The 12,897-nt window shown below is 38.7% G+C and overlaps 2 protein-coding genes across 2 annotated transcripts in view; one reads left to right on the plus strand and one right to left on the minus strand.

Moving 5' to 3' along the window:
• Positions 1-7,161, plus strand: part of LOC131363788 (integrin alpha-X-like) — a 28,972-nt gene extending 21,811 nt beyond the window's left edge. The window contains exons 21-30 of the mRNA XM_058406651.1: positions 745-843; positions 1,116-1,195; positions 2,256-2,342; positions 2,582-2,660; positions 2,746-2,841; positions 5,158-5,241; positions 5,370-5,480; positions 5,567-5,680; positions 6,273-6,383; positions 6,486-7,161. Of these exons, the coding sequence (XP_058262634.1) occupies positions 745-843; positions 1,116-1,195; positions 2,256-2,342; positions 2,582-2,660; positions 2,746-2,841; positions 5,158-5,241; positions 5,370-5,480; positions 5,567-5,680; positions 6,273-6,383; positions 6,486-6,581 (957 nt within the window). The 3' untranslated portion in view covers positions 6,582-7,161. The remainder of the gene's footprint in view (positions 1-744; positions 844-1,115; positions 1,196-2,255; positions 2,343-2,581; positions 2,661-2,745; positions 2,842-5,157; positions 5,242-5,369; positions 5,481-5,566; positions 5,681-6,272; positions 6,384-6,485) is intronic.
• A 722-nt stretch (positions 7,162-7,883) lies between these two features.
• On the minus strand, positions 7,884-11,055 carry vkorc1 (vitamin K epoxide reductase complex, subunit 1). The gene is made up of 3 exons (XM_058405593.1): positions 10,761-11,055; positions 8,523-8,632; positions 7,884-8,344 (listed from the first exon to the last, which is right to left on the minus strand). Exons 1-3 carry the CDS (start codon positions 10,949-10,951, stop codon positions 8,127-8,129), a joined length of 519 nt encoding a protein of 172 aa, XP_058261576.1. The 5' UTR covers positions 10,952-11,055; the 3' UTR covers positions 7,884-8,126.
• Positions 11,056-12,897: the final 1,842 nt, after the last annotated feature.

Consider the following 12,897-nt stretch of genomic DNA (forward strand, 5'->3'; position numbering starts at 1 on the left):
GTGGGGCTGTTTCTTTTGATAAACTCCCCAAGGACCCCATTATGATCCTATGCAATATGCTGAAGTGAAATGGGAATTTCTGAAAACTGCTTTTGTGCTCTGGCATTAGGCATGCCTTTTAAGCATTGGTGGCCTGATGACTGTAAGGTGAGCGTGTGTTTCTGTCTGGAATTTCTATCTAAAGTTTATATCACCAAGTTTATGTCAGTCAACTTACAGGTTGAGTAGCAAAGCAACATGAAAAACCATGCGACCATGCAACTTGTTTGATGCAATGCCTGGTACATGTTCTATTTAGACTAGAAAGCAACTGCTGTAAGCAAACCGCTTGTATTGCAGGGGACAGCAATTGTTCTTCTGCAATTTTGTGGTTTCAGCAGGCATGCACATAAACACAAAGAGATATTTTGGTAACGCCACTATTCTCTGCGTAGCTGGGGTTTGTAGAACACATTAATAGCATTAATAAAGGCAAGCATTCGATCCGTACTCCAGATATAACCTTATAATATTAAAGGCATGATAAGCCATAAAATCTTTAAACATTATGCTATATAAAGTATTTATGCAGTTGTTTAGTGACACCACAAAACACCACAACCGTGCTAATTATTGAGGTAAAAATTTTTTAATGGGAATGGTTACAATACAATGCCTTAAACAATGCAAAAGCATTTGGTTCATAGAAATGCTGTTTAATTTCAGTCTAAATGACTGGAGCAAACTTGTTTTCTGTCTGAGCAGGGCAGAGTGGAGTGTGTATCTGTGGACAGTGATGAAAGATCTAAACTGGGGGACACTATTTGTTACATCAGTAAGCCCATCTTCAAGAGTAATGGTTTGGTAAGTGTAAATTAGTTTATAATTTATGTATTCTTTTATAGGCATTTAATACAGTAAGAAAAATCTGTGGATTTATGTTTTAAGTTATGCCTAGGACAAAGATGAAAGATGAAAGATGACAGTACTGTCGATTTGAAATTACTGGCTGGTTAAATAGAATTATGGGGAAAATAAGTTGGAGTTGGAGTTAATACATTTACAAAGGATTTACATTGTTTTCTCATTAACTTCTGAAATAATGCAATTTCTCAATTCCTGTATTACCCCTATAGGCTACCTTTGATGTTACATATAGCATAAACAAAGACAGTAACTTTGACAGGATGGTAATGTTCACTGCAAATGCTTCCAGGTATGTTCTTATATTATTTTTATTAGCATATCTGTCTTTAGTCATAACGCACCTTTAACCCAAACACCTCACAGGCGAACATCAATATCAATTTTTAAAAACATGAGCCTTATTCATGAGAATTATTTCATCATGAAAGCAACAGATGAATATGATAGAAAACAAAGCCTGTATTTGCTCTGGAGGTCAGCAAACAGGTTAAGAAAGGAGCAGCTAACTAGCTTTTGGAGCTATTACCTGGTATTGCTGTACCGTGTGATGTGTGGGTCCAGGACAGGAGCCAACAATGGTGAGACCAGTGATTGGTGGGAATGTTGGGATTTGCAGAGCTGTACATTTGTAGCTGTCCGAGGTTCGACCCTGAGCCTGGGTTATTGTCTGCCTGGAATTTTTGTGTCGTGTTCTCCCTGTTTACATGTGGGCTACCTCTGGGTTCTTCAGTTTCCATCCACCTCCCAAAAATAAGCAATTGGAAGGATTGGCACTATTCTATGACATATCCAAGGTGTATTCCTTCCTTACGCCAAATGTTTCCAGAATAGACTCTCGATCCACTGCAACCCTGACCTAGACAAAGCAGTTTCTGAAAGTAAGAGAAAGTGAATGAGTGTCTTTATTTGCCAGTACCTACACTGATTGGTTTTTTTTTTGCACTTTATCAGATAAAATCTGCAAATCTTTTGGTTTGAAACAATTTATCTTTATCCACACAGATCTAAAAATAAAAAAAAAATCATGCAGACGTTTGTAAGAAAAAAGATATCTGTCTGATCATATAAACATAATTTAAACATAGCAACTCATTCACTACTTGCAATTGCTTTTTTTTTTTATCTATGAATTAAGTAGGTATAAGATTAAGATAAATAAGTGAGTCATAATAAAGTCTGGGCTAAAGAAGATCAATAACACTTCATTCATTCTGAAAAGTTGTACTGATTTATTTGCACTGATTTATAAACCTAGAGAAAAGATCTCATCAAAGAATTTCTGAACAAGAACTGTGTTTTGTAAAACACTGATTTTTACTGATCTGATAGAAATATCTCGACCTTTACAGTGACAATGACGAACATTCACCTGCCCAGGAACTGTTCAGACAAAAAAGCATTGATGTTAAATATGCCATCTACGTTGCAATGATCAGGTTAGTCGATTTTTTTTTGTTTTGCTGATTTTGTTTTGCAAATGATTTTGTTTTGTAATTATAAATGCGAAAATTCTGCCAATCTTCTTGTTAACATCTAACAATAAATGGTCAAATATTGTAATCTGCCAGGAGAACACACATATACACCCATATATTTATAGCTTTTATATGTCTTCATCTTCTGATGTTTGTTTAGTTGTCTGTGAGTAATATACTTTCTATGATTTTACCTCAAGGCATGAGAATTCCACTATCCACATTAACTTTACTGCAGGAAAAAATGACCTTCAGAAACCAGTCCACCAAATATTCAAGGTATATATAAATATATGGCCTTTTTATATGGCATTTTCATTTGTCAAGAACAAAGTGTGGTTATTAAATCCTCACTTCCTCTCAGGTGGAGAACGACCTCAGAGATTTGAGCGTCGACATTTTCATCAGAGTACCCATAAAATTAGGAGTTAAAGACATCTGGACCAGTAACAGCATGCAGGTACTGTAAATTGATATGCAGCTGTATATCTTGACAGACTATTTATTACAATTATAAAATGTCACATCCACCATGATGAATTCACTGCCCAGCCACCACAGGACACTCTCCCACTTTTGAACTTGATCTTCTGTTATTTCATTCATTTCCAATATAGGACACAGCCGTAACACCTGACTACTCTCAAATGACTACTCACAGCAGTAGTCACAAACTACAGGGGGGGTGGGTGTTCGGTTGGGTGTGGAAGTGACAGACCATGAAGACTAATCAAGCGAGAAACTGAACTAGTGTGCACAAACACAGGAAATTATGTGCAAATAAGAATTTATGTGGAAGGGTACCCTCTGGTGGCTTTGTGTTGAATTGCTCATGGTGGTTAACTGAGTGACGTATTGTTCATCCTGATCTCTGTTAGGAGAGATGGGGGAAGCCCCAGTGTAGGACGCAAAAAAGTGCATCCTTACTAAAAACCTGATTTTGACTCCTGTTAGCTGTCCAACTATAACCCAATATCAAACTGATCCTAGAAAAGTTTGTAGCAAAGTAGAGTAGTCCACCCTCTCTGCCATTTCCAGTGCCTGCCAGCTCGCTGTTTCAGGGTGCCAGGAAGATCAGCAAGAGGTCGACCTATCGTTCATACTATCTGGCAGCGTGTAAACTTCTGCACATAAAACATGTTCCCCTCCCAGATCAAGACTCAAGCTTTTACAGACAGTATTTTGCTGCTTTCAAGAAAGATATGGGCTGCGGGATCTGAACTGTGAACTGAAGACATTTGTGTCAAAAGACCTCAAAGGTGTCTATTTTCACATTGGCATTGTGACAGGAAGTTCCTCAGGTTCACGTTCAAGGGTGAAACATACCAGTATTGTGTTCTTCCTTGTGGACAAGCCCTAGAATTACCTGGATGACTGGCTCATTCTGGCCCAGTCTAAGGCTATGGCGGCCAGTCATTGAGATGCTGTGCCTGCCCATATAAGGTCTCTAGGCTTTAAGTTGAACACAGAGAAATGTGCTTTCTCCTTCTCAGAGAACCACCTTCTTGGGGGTAGTTTGGGATTCCAGCACGATTCATGATGAGCATTCTGTCTCCTGCTTGGTTGGCTTCCATCCTGTCAGCAGTGAAAGCTATTCGGTTTGGCCAAAGACTCTCTGTTGCCGAGACGCAGAGAGTGCTCGGCCTCATGGAGGCAGCAGCCAACTTTATTCCTTTGGGTCTGCTTCACATGAGGCCACTCCAGCTCTGGATCAGGGGTGTGGCTTTCATCCACACAGGCATCCCCTTAGGGTCATAAGGGTTACTCACTGCAGGCGTTGTACCCTTCTTATGCAGAAAAGACCCCGGTTCCTTACCTTGGGTCCCATTCTAGGGGTGCGTAACCATTGCAAGAATCTTTTGATGGACATTGCACTCATACAGAACACCTTCTGGTAGCCCACACTGTTACAGGATGTCAAGAATTACGTCCTAGACTGCAATGTTTGTGCACAGTCCAAGACACCCCGTCAATTACCCTTCTTAGAACCCCTCACGATACTGCAACGTCCATGGTTCCACATAGCAGTAGATTTTGTCACAGACTTTCCCAAATCACATGGGCACACAGGCATCCTAGTCATCATAGACCGGTTTCCTAAGGCCTGGAGACTAGTGCCCTTCAAGGGACATTGTATTTGACCGGGGGACCCAGTTCACGTCAAGGGTGTGGAGGTCCTTTTGCAAGCACCTTGGTGTAAACATCAGCCTAGCCTAGAGGTACCACCCTTAATCCAATGGCCAAGCAGAATGCCTCAACCAAGAGCTATGGCACTACTTACTTGCTCTTTGGATTTGTGTTTTTGTTTTGATTGCCTTGCTGACTGCGCTTGATTTCATGAACTGTGCCTGTTTCCCTGACTAGGTTTTTGTCTCTTGTTTTGTATTATAGCCCTAAGGATTATTTTACTAATAAACTCCGTATTATGGATTCTACTCCATCTGCTTCCAGGGGTTCATTATACCTTGATACTATCACATCTGGCTTGTTAATTAGAGATCAAAATTTACATACGTTTTTCTGTAATGCAGCTTTGTGACGTCTGTTAATAAAAGTGATATACAAACAAAGTTAGGTTTAACAGAACTAATATTCTGACTGAAGTTAGGATGGTTTGAGGATATGGTGGCTTTGGGGTTATCCACCTACACAGGGGATGAAGTGGACACGTTTAATGGTTGATATTGTTTTTTTAAGCATTTTTGTACAAACTAGAATTATGAATTTAAGAGTCAAGTCAAGCAATTCTGAAACTTCTTGCTGTGTATCACCTTAGATTGAAGACTGCGTTGTAGAGATCCCTAATGAGCAGCCCAAAATCCCAGATTTTGTGGCAGCGCTGAAAAAACAGCCAGAGGTGGTGAGTATAATCACCTAACATTTTCCAAATTTAACAGCGAATCTTTATATGTTTTCTTGAGATTCTTCCCAGAAATGAATTCATATCATTTATTTATTTGTGGTGTGTGGAAACTCGCTGGGTTTTAGAATTGCTCCGTAGCTGTGTGCAGAGTGTTTAAATGTGTTGCAAGGCTCAGTAAAAAACAAACCAAATACTACAACATCTCAGGTAACGTCAGCGCTGGATGGATTGAACAGGTAAATTAGTATCACATCACTGATATTTCCACACTTTCCACATTAAGTGTACTATTAATCGTTCGTGTACACCTTCTCACTTTTAGACCGGCTTGCGATCAGCACTTTTTGAGCTGGTCAGTACAGCAACACTGGACTACAACAAAACAACATATATCTACTACTCCTCTGATTCTGTAAATGTTGCACCTGTTGGCAAGGTAAACTAGACTCAGATTCAGTAATCAGATTGTTCATAATAAGCTGTTTATACAAGCTATTTATCAGTAAATCAATGCTGAAAATTGTAATGCTGGCATTGAAATAAATAACTTTGAAGTCACATGACTTTCATGGACCTTTGGTGGTGAGAGGTGGTGTACAAGCAATAAATATGCTGAGCTACATCTAGATAGACAGCTGGACAGAATAAAGGATTGAAAATCTGCTGCATTGCTCTATTTAGGTGAAGATGTAGTGAAGGTTGAATTCCACCTGAACCATTATCAGTAGGTAGTCGAATAGAGAAACTGTTAACCAACGTAAAAATAGAGCAATATGTCAGTAAAACTAAAGAAACCTCAGGATTTTATTACAAAATAAACCTTGGAAGCCTTTGAAGACTGTGGGTTCATTCTAAAGATTAATATGGAAGTTATTTGTAATAGATTAGACTACACCACCATGCCAGACTCAGCTTCTAGCTAACCTGATATATTTCTTGGTACATTATTATCCTACACAATAATAGATCCTTTAATAGAGTCTGAGTTTACTTGTCAGAGTGACTTGTTATTGTAACTGTGTGTGCAGATTAATACCCAGGTGGAGCTGTATGAGGAAAAGTTCCCACTTAAGGAGACAATCGGAGGTGTTGTAGGAGGGATTGTGATTTTGGCTCTTATCACTGCTGTTCTCTACAAGGTCAGTTACCATTTTTTATATTTTCAAATAATGCTCTAAAAACCTTCAGAAACCTTCTGGGGTCTTGTAAATATGTAGTTTGACCTTATCTATCACACATAGGCTGGGTTCTTCAAAAGCAACTATAAGAAGATGTTGGAGGAAGCAGGAGCCGGAGCAGAAGCCGATGGAGCCGGAGACAACTTAGGGGCAGAGTGAAGAGTGATCGCTCTGCTTTACACTTAACACTGCAGATTTATTATTGTAATATAAAGTGTCAGAGTCAGGTGTTCCTAACCCTAATTCTCCTGAAATATTTCAGGACAGTACACAATGCTATTCTAAAAATCTATGCTAAAAATCAAACCAATTTCCATTTTTGTGGTCAAATGGAAATTCTCAGAGAATGAGAAAACCTGCTTAGAGCTATAGTGTTAACTTTCTCTTACAGTTGCTGCACCTTGGAGTGATTTTTGGCAAGCTTGCAGTACACAGTATGATGTTTGGCATGCTGTATTCACCAACATGTGTATTTTATTATTATTTCTTGTAACTAAGTGCTTTCTGCTTATCAGATCTGATGACAATGATGTGTGCCTGTTGTTACATGTAGACAGACGTCACCTTTTTATACTGCAGATACGGAAATGTAGAACATATCAGAGGTACATATGAACTTTAGTTACTAAAATGTGTTCACACCTTAACTATACTTTGTTGTATTTTTCAGACATGCTAAACACAAAGCCTAATGTGTGGCGATGGAAAAAAACAAAATAAATATTTTTTTTTGAATGGATTATCTAGTCAGAAATTTTATTTCTGTTTATTTCAAGTCCTGGAATCAGTAATACAGCTAGTGGACATCATCATCACGTTTACACACACCATCCAAAATCCACAAACTTTTAATAATTAATGAAAGTTAATCAATAAATCATTTACAATAGTTTTAGTTTTCTGTCTGGGATTTAAGCCTTCATCCTGTCCACTCGTTATATACAGGGTCTCTGGGAACTATTAATGGTATTAATGATATTAATGGTACGAAATTAGACAATATATTTCTTGAGTTTTTAGGCTGATTCTGCATGAATTCAAAGAGATATACTCTCTATTGTCAGGTGAAATTATTTATTTATTTTTGCTGTATTCCATTTTCTCTTACTCTGACCTGATAATATATATATATATATATATATATATATATTCTAGAATAGTACGTAATTGTTTTGAGTTTTGATTAGCATTACAACATTAGTATTTGTATAACCACGCTAAGTATAGTGAAAAGACTAAAATAAAATGTCCACTCTTAATTGAAATGTAATTTGTATGCATGGGACAGTAACATTTTAAATTAATACCCATATTTGATATTTCTAATATTAAATTATAAACACAAAAGAGGGGAGTTTCTGCCATGAACCCATTAGTAAATCATGTCAGGTTGTGACCCCTGGTTTGAGAATCCCTGGTCTATATATATCTTTATTAAAAACAAACACAAGAAATACATGGTTATTTTTTAAATAAGCTTTTATTCAAAGAGGCAAAGAGTTTTTAAGTGAACAGATTGCATGCTTTTGTGTAACAAAAAAGTCTGCTCTACAAGCAAGAGAGGTTTCAGCAGGCAGGACGAGTTATGAGGGAATGCCATTGCCACTGTGTTCGGCTTCATCGTAAGACAATTGGAATCCAATATCACTGCTGTTCCTTGCATCACTTACAAAGTAGGATAGACAGACAGACACACACAAAATCTCATTTTGTCTTGTCTCTTTTTTGCTTCCCCCTGAGGCCTGCCTTTCTCTTCTGGTTGGTGTAGAGGAGAGCAAAGTTGATGATGTACGTCGACACACACACCATGCAGAAATCTCCCAGAACTAATACTAAAATACAAGCGAGATAGATGGAACCAGCTACTGACACCCAGGATGCCATGACCAAGAAATGTGCTGCTGTACTGGACACCATTTGGCCTGCAAAAGTGAAAAGATATAAAACTTTAGGTTCCAATGTTTGTTAAAACTTTTAATTATAAGTTAAATGCTAAAAATTGAGTAGTTTTGGATCCGTCGTAATTACAGCAATAATCTTAAAGCTGCACATATAACGATATTATAGAACGCTTGGCTCTATATGTACATAAAGACCCACCCAGCCCTAGCTGCAGAGTGTAAAAGATGATGCCCAGTACACTGTTTGGTTGGTTCAGAATGCTGTCCTTTTCAGCAAACAGCTGGACGAGTCCAAATCCACGTCCCCACCTGACCAAAACAAGCACAGGATATCAGAGTGGAAGAGAAGCTAGCAACAAGGATATTAGCTTAACTACTAGCTGAGCTTTTATTTTTTTAATAACGTTGCTTTTCCAGGAATGAGCGACTTTGTTAACCAAGTAGTGACGAAGCACAATAAAAACATTTAGCTAGTTATTTCCAGAAACTGTCTGAATTGAGATTAGTGGCGTGAACCCTTTCTGTATTCATTGCGTTTTAAGGACAGTTGTTTTAAAGTCGAGTAATGTTAACTGCTTCAAAGTAAGTGGTACAAATAGAACAGCAAAACATATTTGTTATACCCTGTACAAAGCAGGTGCAATTGTTGTACAATAAAGTAACTGCATGTCACATCATCACGTGACACTGACCAAAAAACATAGCCGCCTTGGACTGGCACTCCCAGCAACCAGCTGCACTCCCACGATCCCAGTCACCATCATTCTAATTGTGTCACCCTGTGTTTAATTATGTATGTGTGGTTTAGCACAGTTTATAAGCACCTTTGTTTCAGCTGTTTAGTTGTGAAATATACCTTCAGAACTTTCATGGGTGTGATGTTTACCAAGCCTGTCTTCAGAAACTTTTCATTCGATCGGATGAGTCTTAAACTTCTTTAGTGTTTTTTTTTTTAAATTTATTTTAAAAAAGGTCTAGCAACATATCTAGTGACTTTTAGAGCAGGCATTAGTGACGGTCCAATATAACTCTCCAGCTCACATCACAGCTGATGGTTATATAGGTTGAGAGAGCAGGTTTGGTTGATTCACCACCAGTGTGCAAAGCCACAAAGAGCTGTGAATACACGAGCACCCAGTCACTAAACACCACTGCCTGATCACTGACCACCAATTTTACTCAAAGCCCAATCACTAATCACCATTTTTCCCAATGTTCAATCACTAATCACTATAGTTCCTAATGCCCAGTACATCACTGTCTATTAACTAATCACTTTAGTTCCCAATACCCAATCCAGCATTGTTCAAGCACTAATCACTGTAGTTCCCAATACCCAGTCCACCATTGTTCAAGCACTAATCACTGTAGTTCCCAATACCCAGTCCACCATTGTTCAAGCACTAATCACTGTAGTTCCCAATACCCAGTCCACCATTGTTCAAGCACTAATCACTGTAGTTCCCAATACCCAGTCCACCATTGTTCAAGCACTAATCACTGTAGTTCCCAATACCCAGTCCACCATTGTTCAAGCACTAATCACTGTAGTTCCCAATACCCAGTCCACCATTGTTCAAGCACTAATCACTGTAGTTCCCAATACCCAGTCCACCATTGTTCAAGCACTAATCACTGTAGTTCCCAATACCCAATCCAGCATTGTTCAAGCACTAATCACTGTAGTTCCTAATTCCCAGTCCACCACTGTCTTATCAATTATCATTATGGTTTTTAATACCCAGTCCACCATTATCCAATCACTAATCACCATTGTTCCCAATCCCCAGTCCATCAGTTTCCAATGCTAACCACCATAATCACCAATGCCCCAATCAATCTTCAACAGTTTTTCCCAAAACCCAATCAACAAACATTATTCATCCCAAAGTTCTATCACTAATCAACAAAGTTTTACATCACTAATCACCAACTTTGAAGCCCAGTGTCTATAATTGTATTATTAACAGTAATAACAATGAGTAATTGCACCCATAACTGTTTCCTATGTGTATAACGCATAAACAGTTCATTTGTGGGTCCATGACTTCTTTCTTTATTGGAATACACGAAACAAATATGAATTATTTTCTATTAAAAACCATATTAAATAAAACCCTACTCCGTTCTATGATGTAAAGTGTTTTCAGAAAATCTTCATTCTTCATGTAAGACGATGTGATATATGCAAATGAGTGTGACGAAATAATAAATATGCAAATTAGCCAGTGACGTCGGTTGGACTTTTTGAGCACACATGAGCTAGTTTCCCCTGAAATGAAGTGAGAAAGCTATTAGACGTGGCATGAGCTTTAGTGCTGTGGTGTGCTGATATTTTTCGGAGCTCAAAATTATATATACATATTATACTATTATACATATATATATATATAAGCTATATAAGTTACTTAAATAAGGTATTTGGAGATATTTTTACCTGGAGGTGAAAACCTTGGAGCAGCTCACCGACTCAGCCAGGTCACACATAGCTCTGTAATTCGGGTCGCTTTCACGAGACAGCTCCACGTGAAGAGCATAAACCGACAAGATTAAACCAAAAACACAAAGCACGACTCGAACCCATCTTTCCCACTTTGGAACAATGTCTTGGGATTTACTAGCAGACATGCTAAAATGCAGACTTATCTAAAAACGAGCACTTATTCTGAGCTCTTATTTACTTCTGGGACTCCTCTCGGTGATAAATCAGCTGAGGGAAAGGAGACTTCTCAGCTACGTGGAAAAATCCGGAGCTCGCTATGTGATTGGCTGGCTGTCGGTGCAGGCACGTGTTCTGATTGGACAGTTGTTATGCGTTCTTGTTATTGGTATTAATAAATTCCGTTGTTTAGATTTTTAAAGCCAATAATTTCCTCACATCCAAACCTTTGGTGTGTCCATATACCATATTCACATCCTATCTTTTTTGCTGATGGTTAAATCGTGTTTAAAATGAAAGCAGACCCCTTCTGAAAGCTGGACCCATTCATCATCCCAGCCTGGTATGGGGAAACGCCACGTGTGAAAGTACAATTTGTCTAAGAAACTGAAAAATGTAATAGGAAAACTACTATGGGAGAATAAAAAAAATTATTAATTGCTTTTGCTGAAAGACAAAATATATCAAATAAATGAAAAATACAAAAGATGCACTCCATTGCTGGCAGACACCCTTATCCAGAGTGAATTACTTTTTCTTTTTAATCTCATTTCATACACCTGAGCAATTGAAGGTTAAGGACCTTGCTCAGCAGCCCAGCAGTGGCAGCTTGATGGACCTCCCAACCTTCAGTAGATATCAGAGATCAGTAGATATGTGGATAAACTATTCCACGGGCTCCAGTTGGAAAGGCACGTTTACCCTTAATTGTTATTATGGGACATTCAGAAGAGCTTGACTGAGCTTGATCTATAGATCTTAAGGTAATGTAGAATGTAATTGGTGCTAATACACATACTGTCTAGAAAACAAAACCGGTTAAAACTTAACTTGTAGCCTGCAAAGAGACACAAGTCCAGGAGATACACTCTACTGGCTGGCTTTCTGGTATCAGTTACATTTTGAACCATGGAGATGACTGACTAAGCCTGAAGAAAAGAGAATCATAATAGTTGTATGGGGATGAACTGAAAGCATGAACAGACAATTATCAGTCCTTAAATGTGAGAAAAGATTTCACCATCTGAACGGTTCAAAGTTGAAACAAACTTGCATGGACAACAGGATTAATCTGTTTGTCAAAATATAAGTTAGAATCAGATTTTCATATGGTTATGCACAGTAAGTTGTTTAAGAGGTAAAGAAGTGAGTGCAGGCAGGTTGGAATGGGTGGAGAAAGGTGTCAGGAGTTCTGTGTGGTAGGAAAATTTCAGCGAGAATCAAGGGGAAGGTGTACAGGACAGTGGCGAGACCGGCCATGCTGTATGGTTTAGAGACCGTGTCACTGAGGAAGAGACAGGAGTCAGAGCTGGAGGTAGCAGAGCTGAAGATGTTGAGGTTCGCTTTGGGAGTGACACGGTTGGACAGGATTAGGAACGAGTACATCAGAGGGACGGCTCATGTTGGATGTTTGGGGGACAAAGTTAGGGAGGACAGATTAAGTTTGGACATGTCCAGAGGAGGGAGAGTGAGTATATTGGTAGGAGAATGTTGGACATGGAGCTGCCAGGCAGGAGGCAAAGAGGAAGGCTGAAGAGGAGGTATATGGATGTAATAAATGAGGATATGAAGCTAGTGAGTGTAAGTGTTGAGGATGAAGAAGATAGGGATAGGTGGAGAGAGATGATTCGCTGTGGCCAATCCTGAAGGGAAAAGCTGAAAGAAGAAGAAGAAGAAGAAGGAGAAGAAGAAGAAGAAGAAGAAGAAGATGCACAGTAATTTGTTTAAAGGACCTAGAGACACCCGAACACAAGACCTAGAGAGTTCTCTCTTGCTCACTTATAGCTGAAGGAAGTTTATTGCCTACCAAATTGTAATAAAAATTTCAGGCTAGCATGATAAGGCATTACAGGGTCATTATCACCAGATATATTTGGGTGTTGGCAAGTACAGCTGTGTATCACTGGTACAGAAA

The sequence above is a fragment of the Hemibagrus wyckioides genome, linkage group LG13 (assembly GCF_019097595.1).
Source record: "Hemibagrus wyckioides isolate EC202008001 linkage group LG13, SWU_Hwy_1.0, whole genome shotgun sequence".
NCBI lineage: Eukaryota > Metazoa > Chordata > Actinopteri > Siluriformes > Bagridae > Hemibagrus > Hemibagrus wyckioides.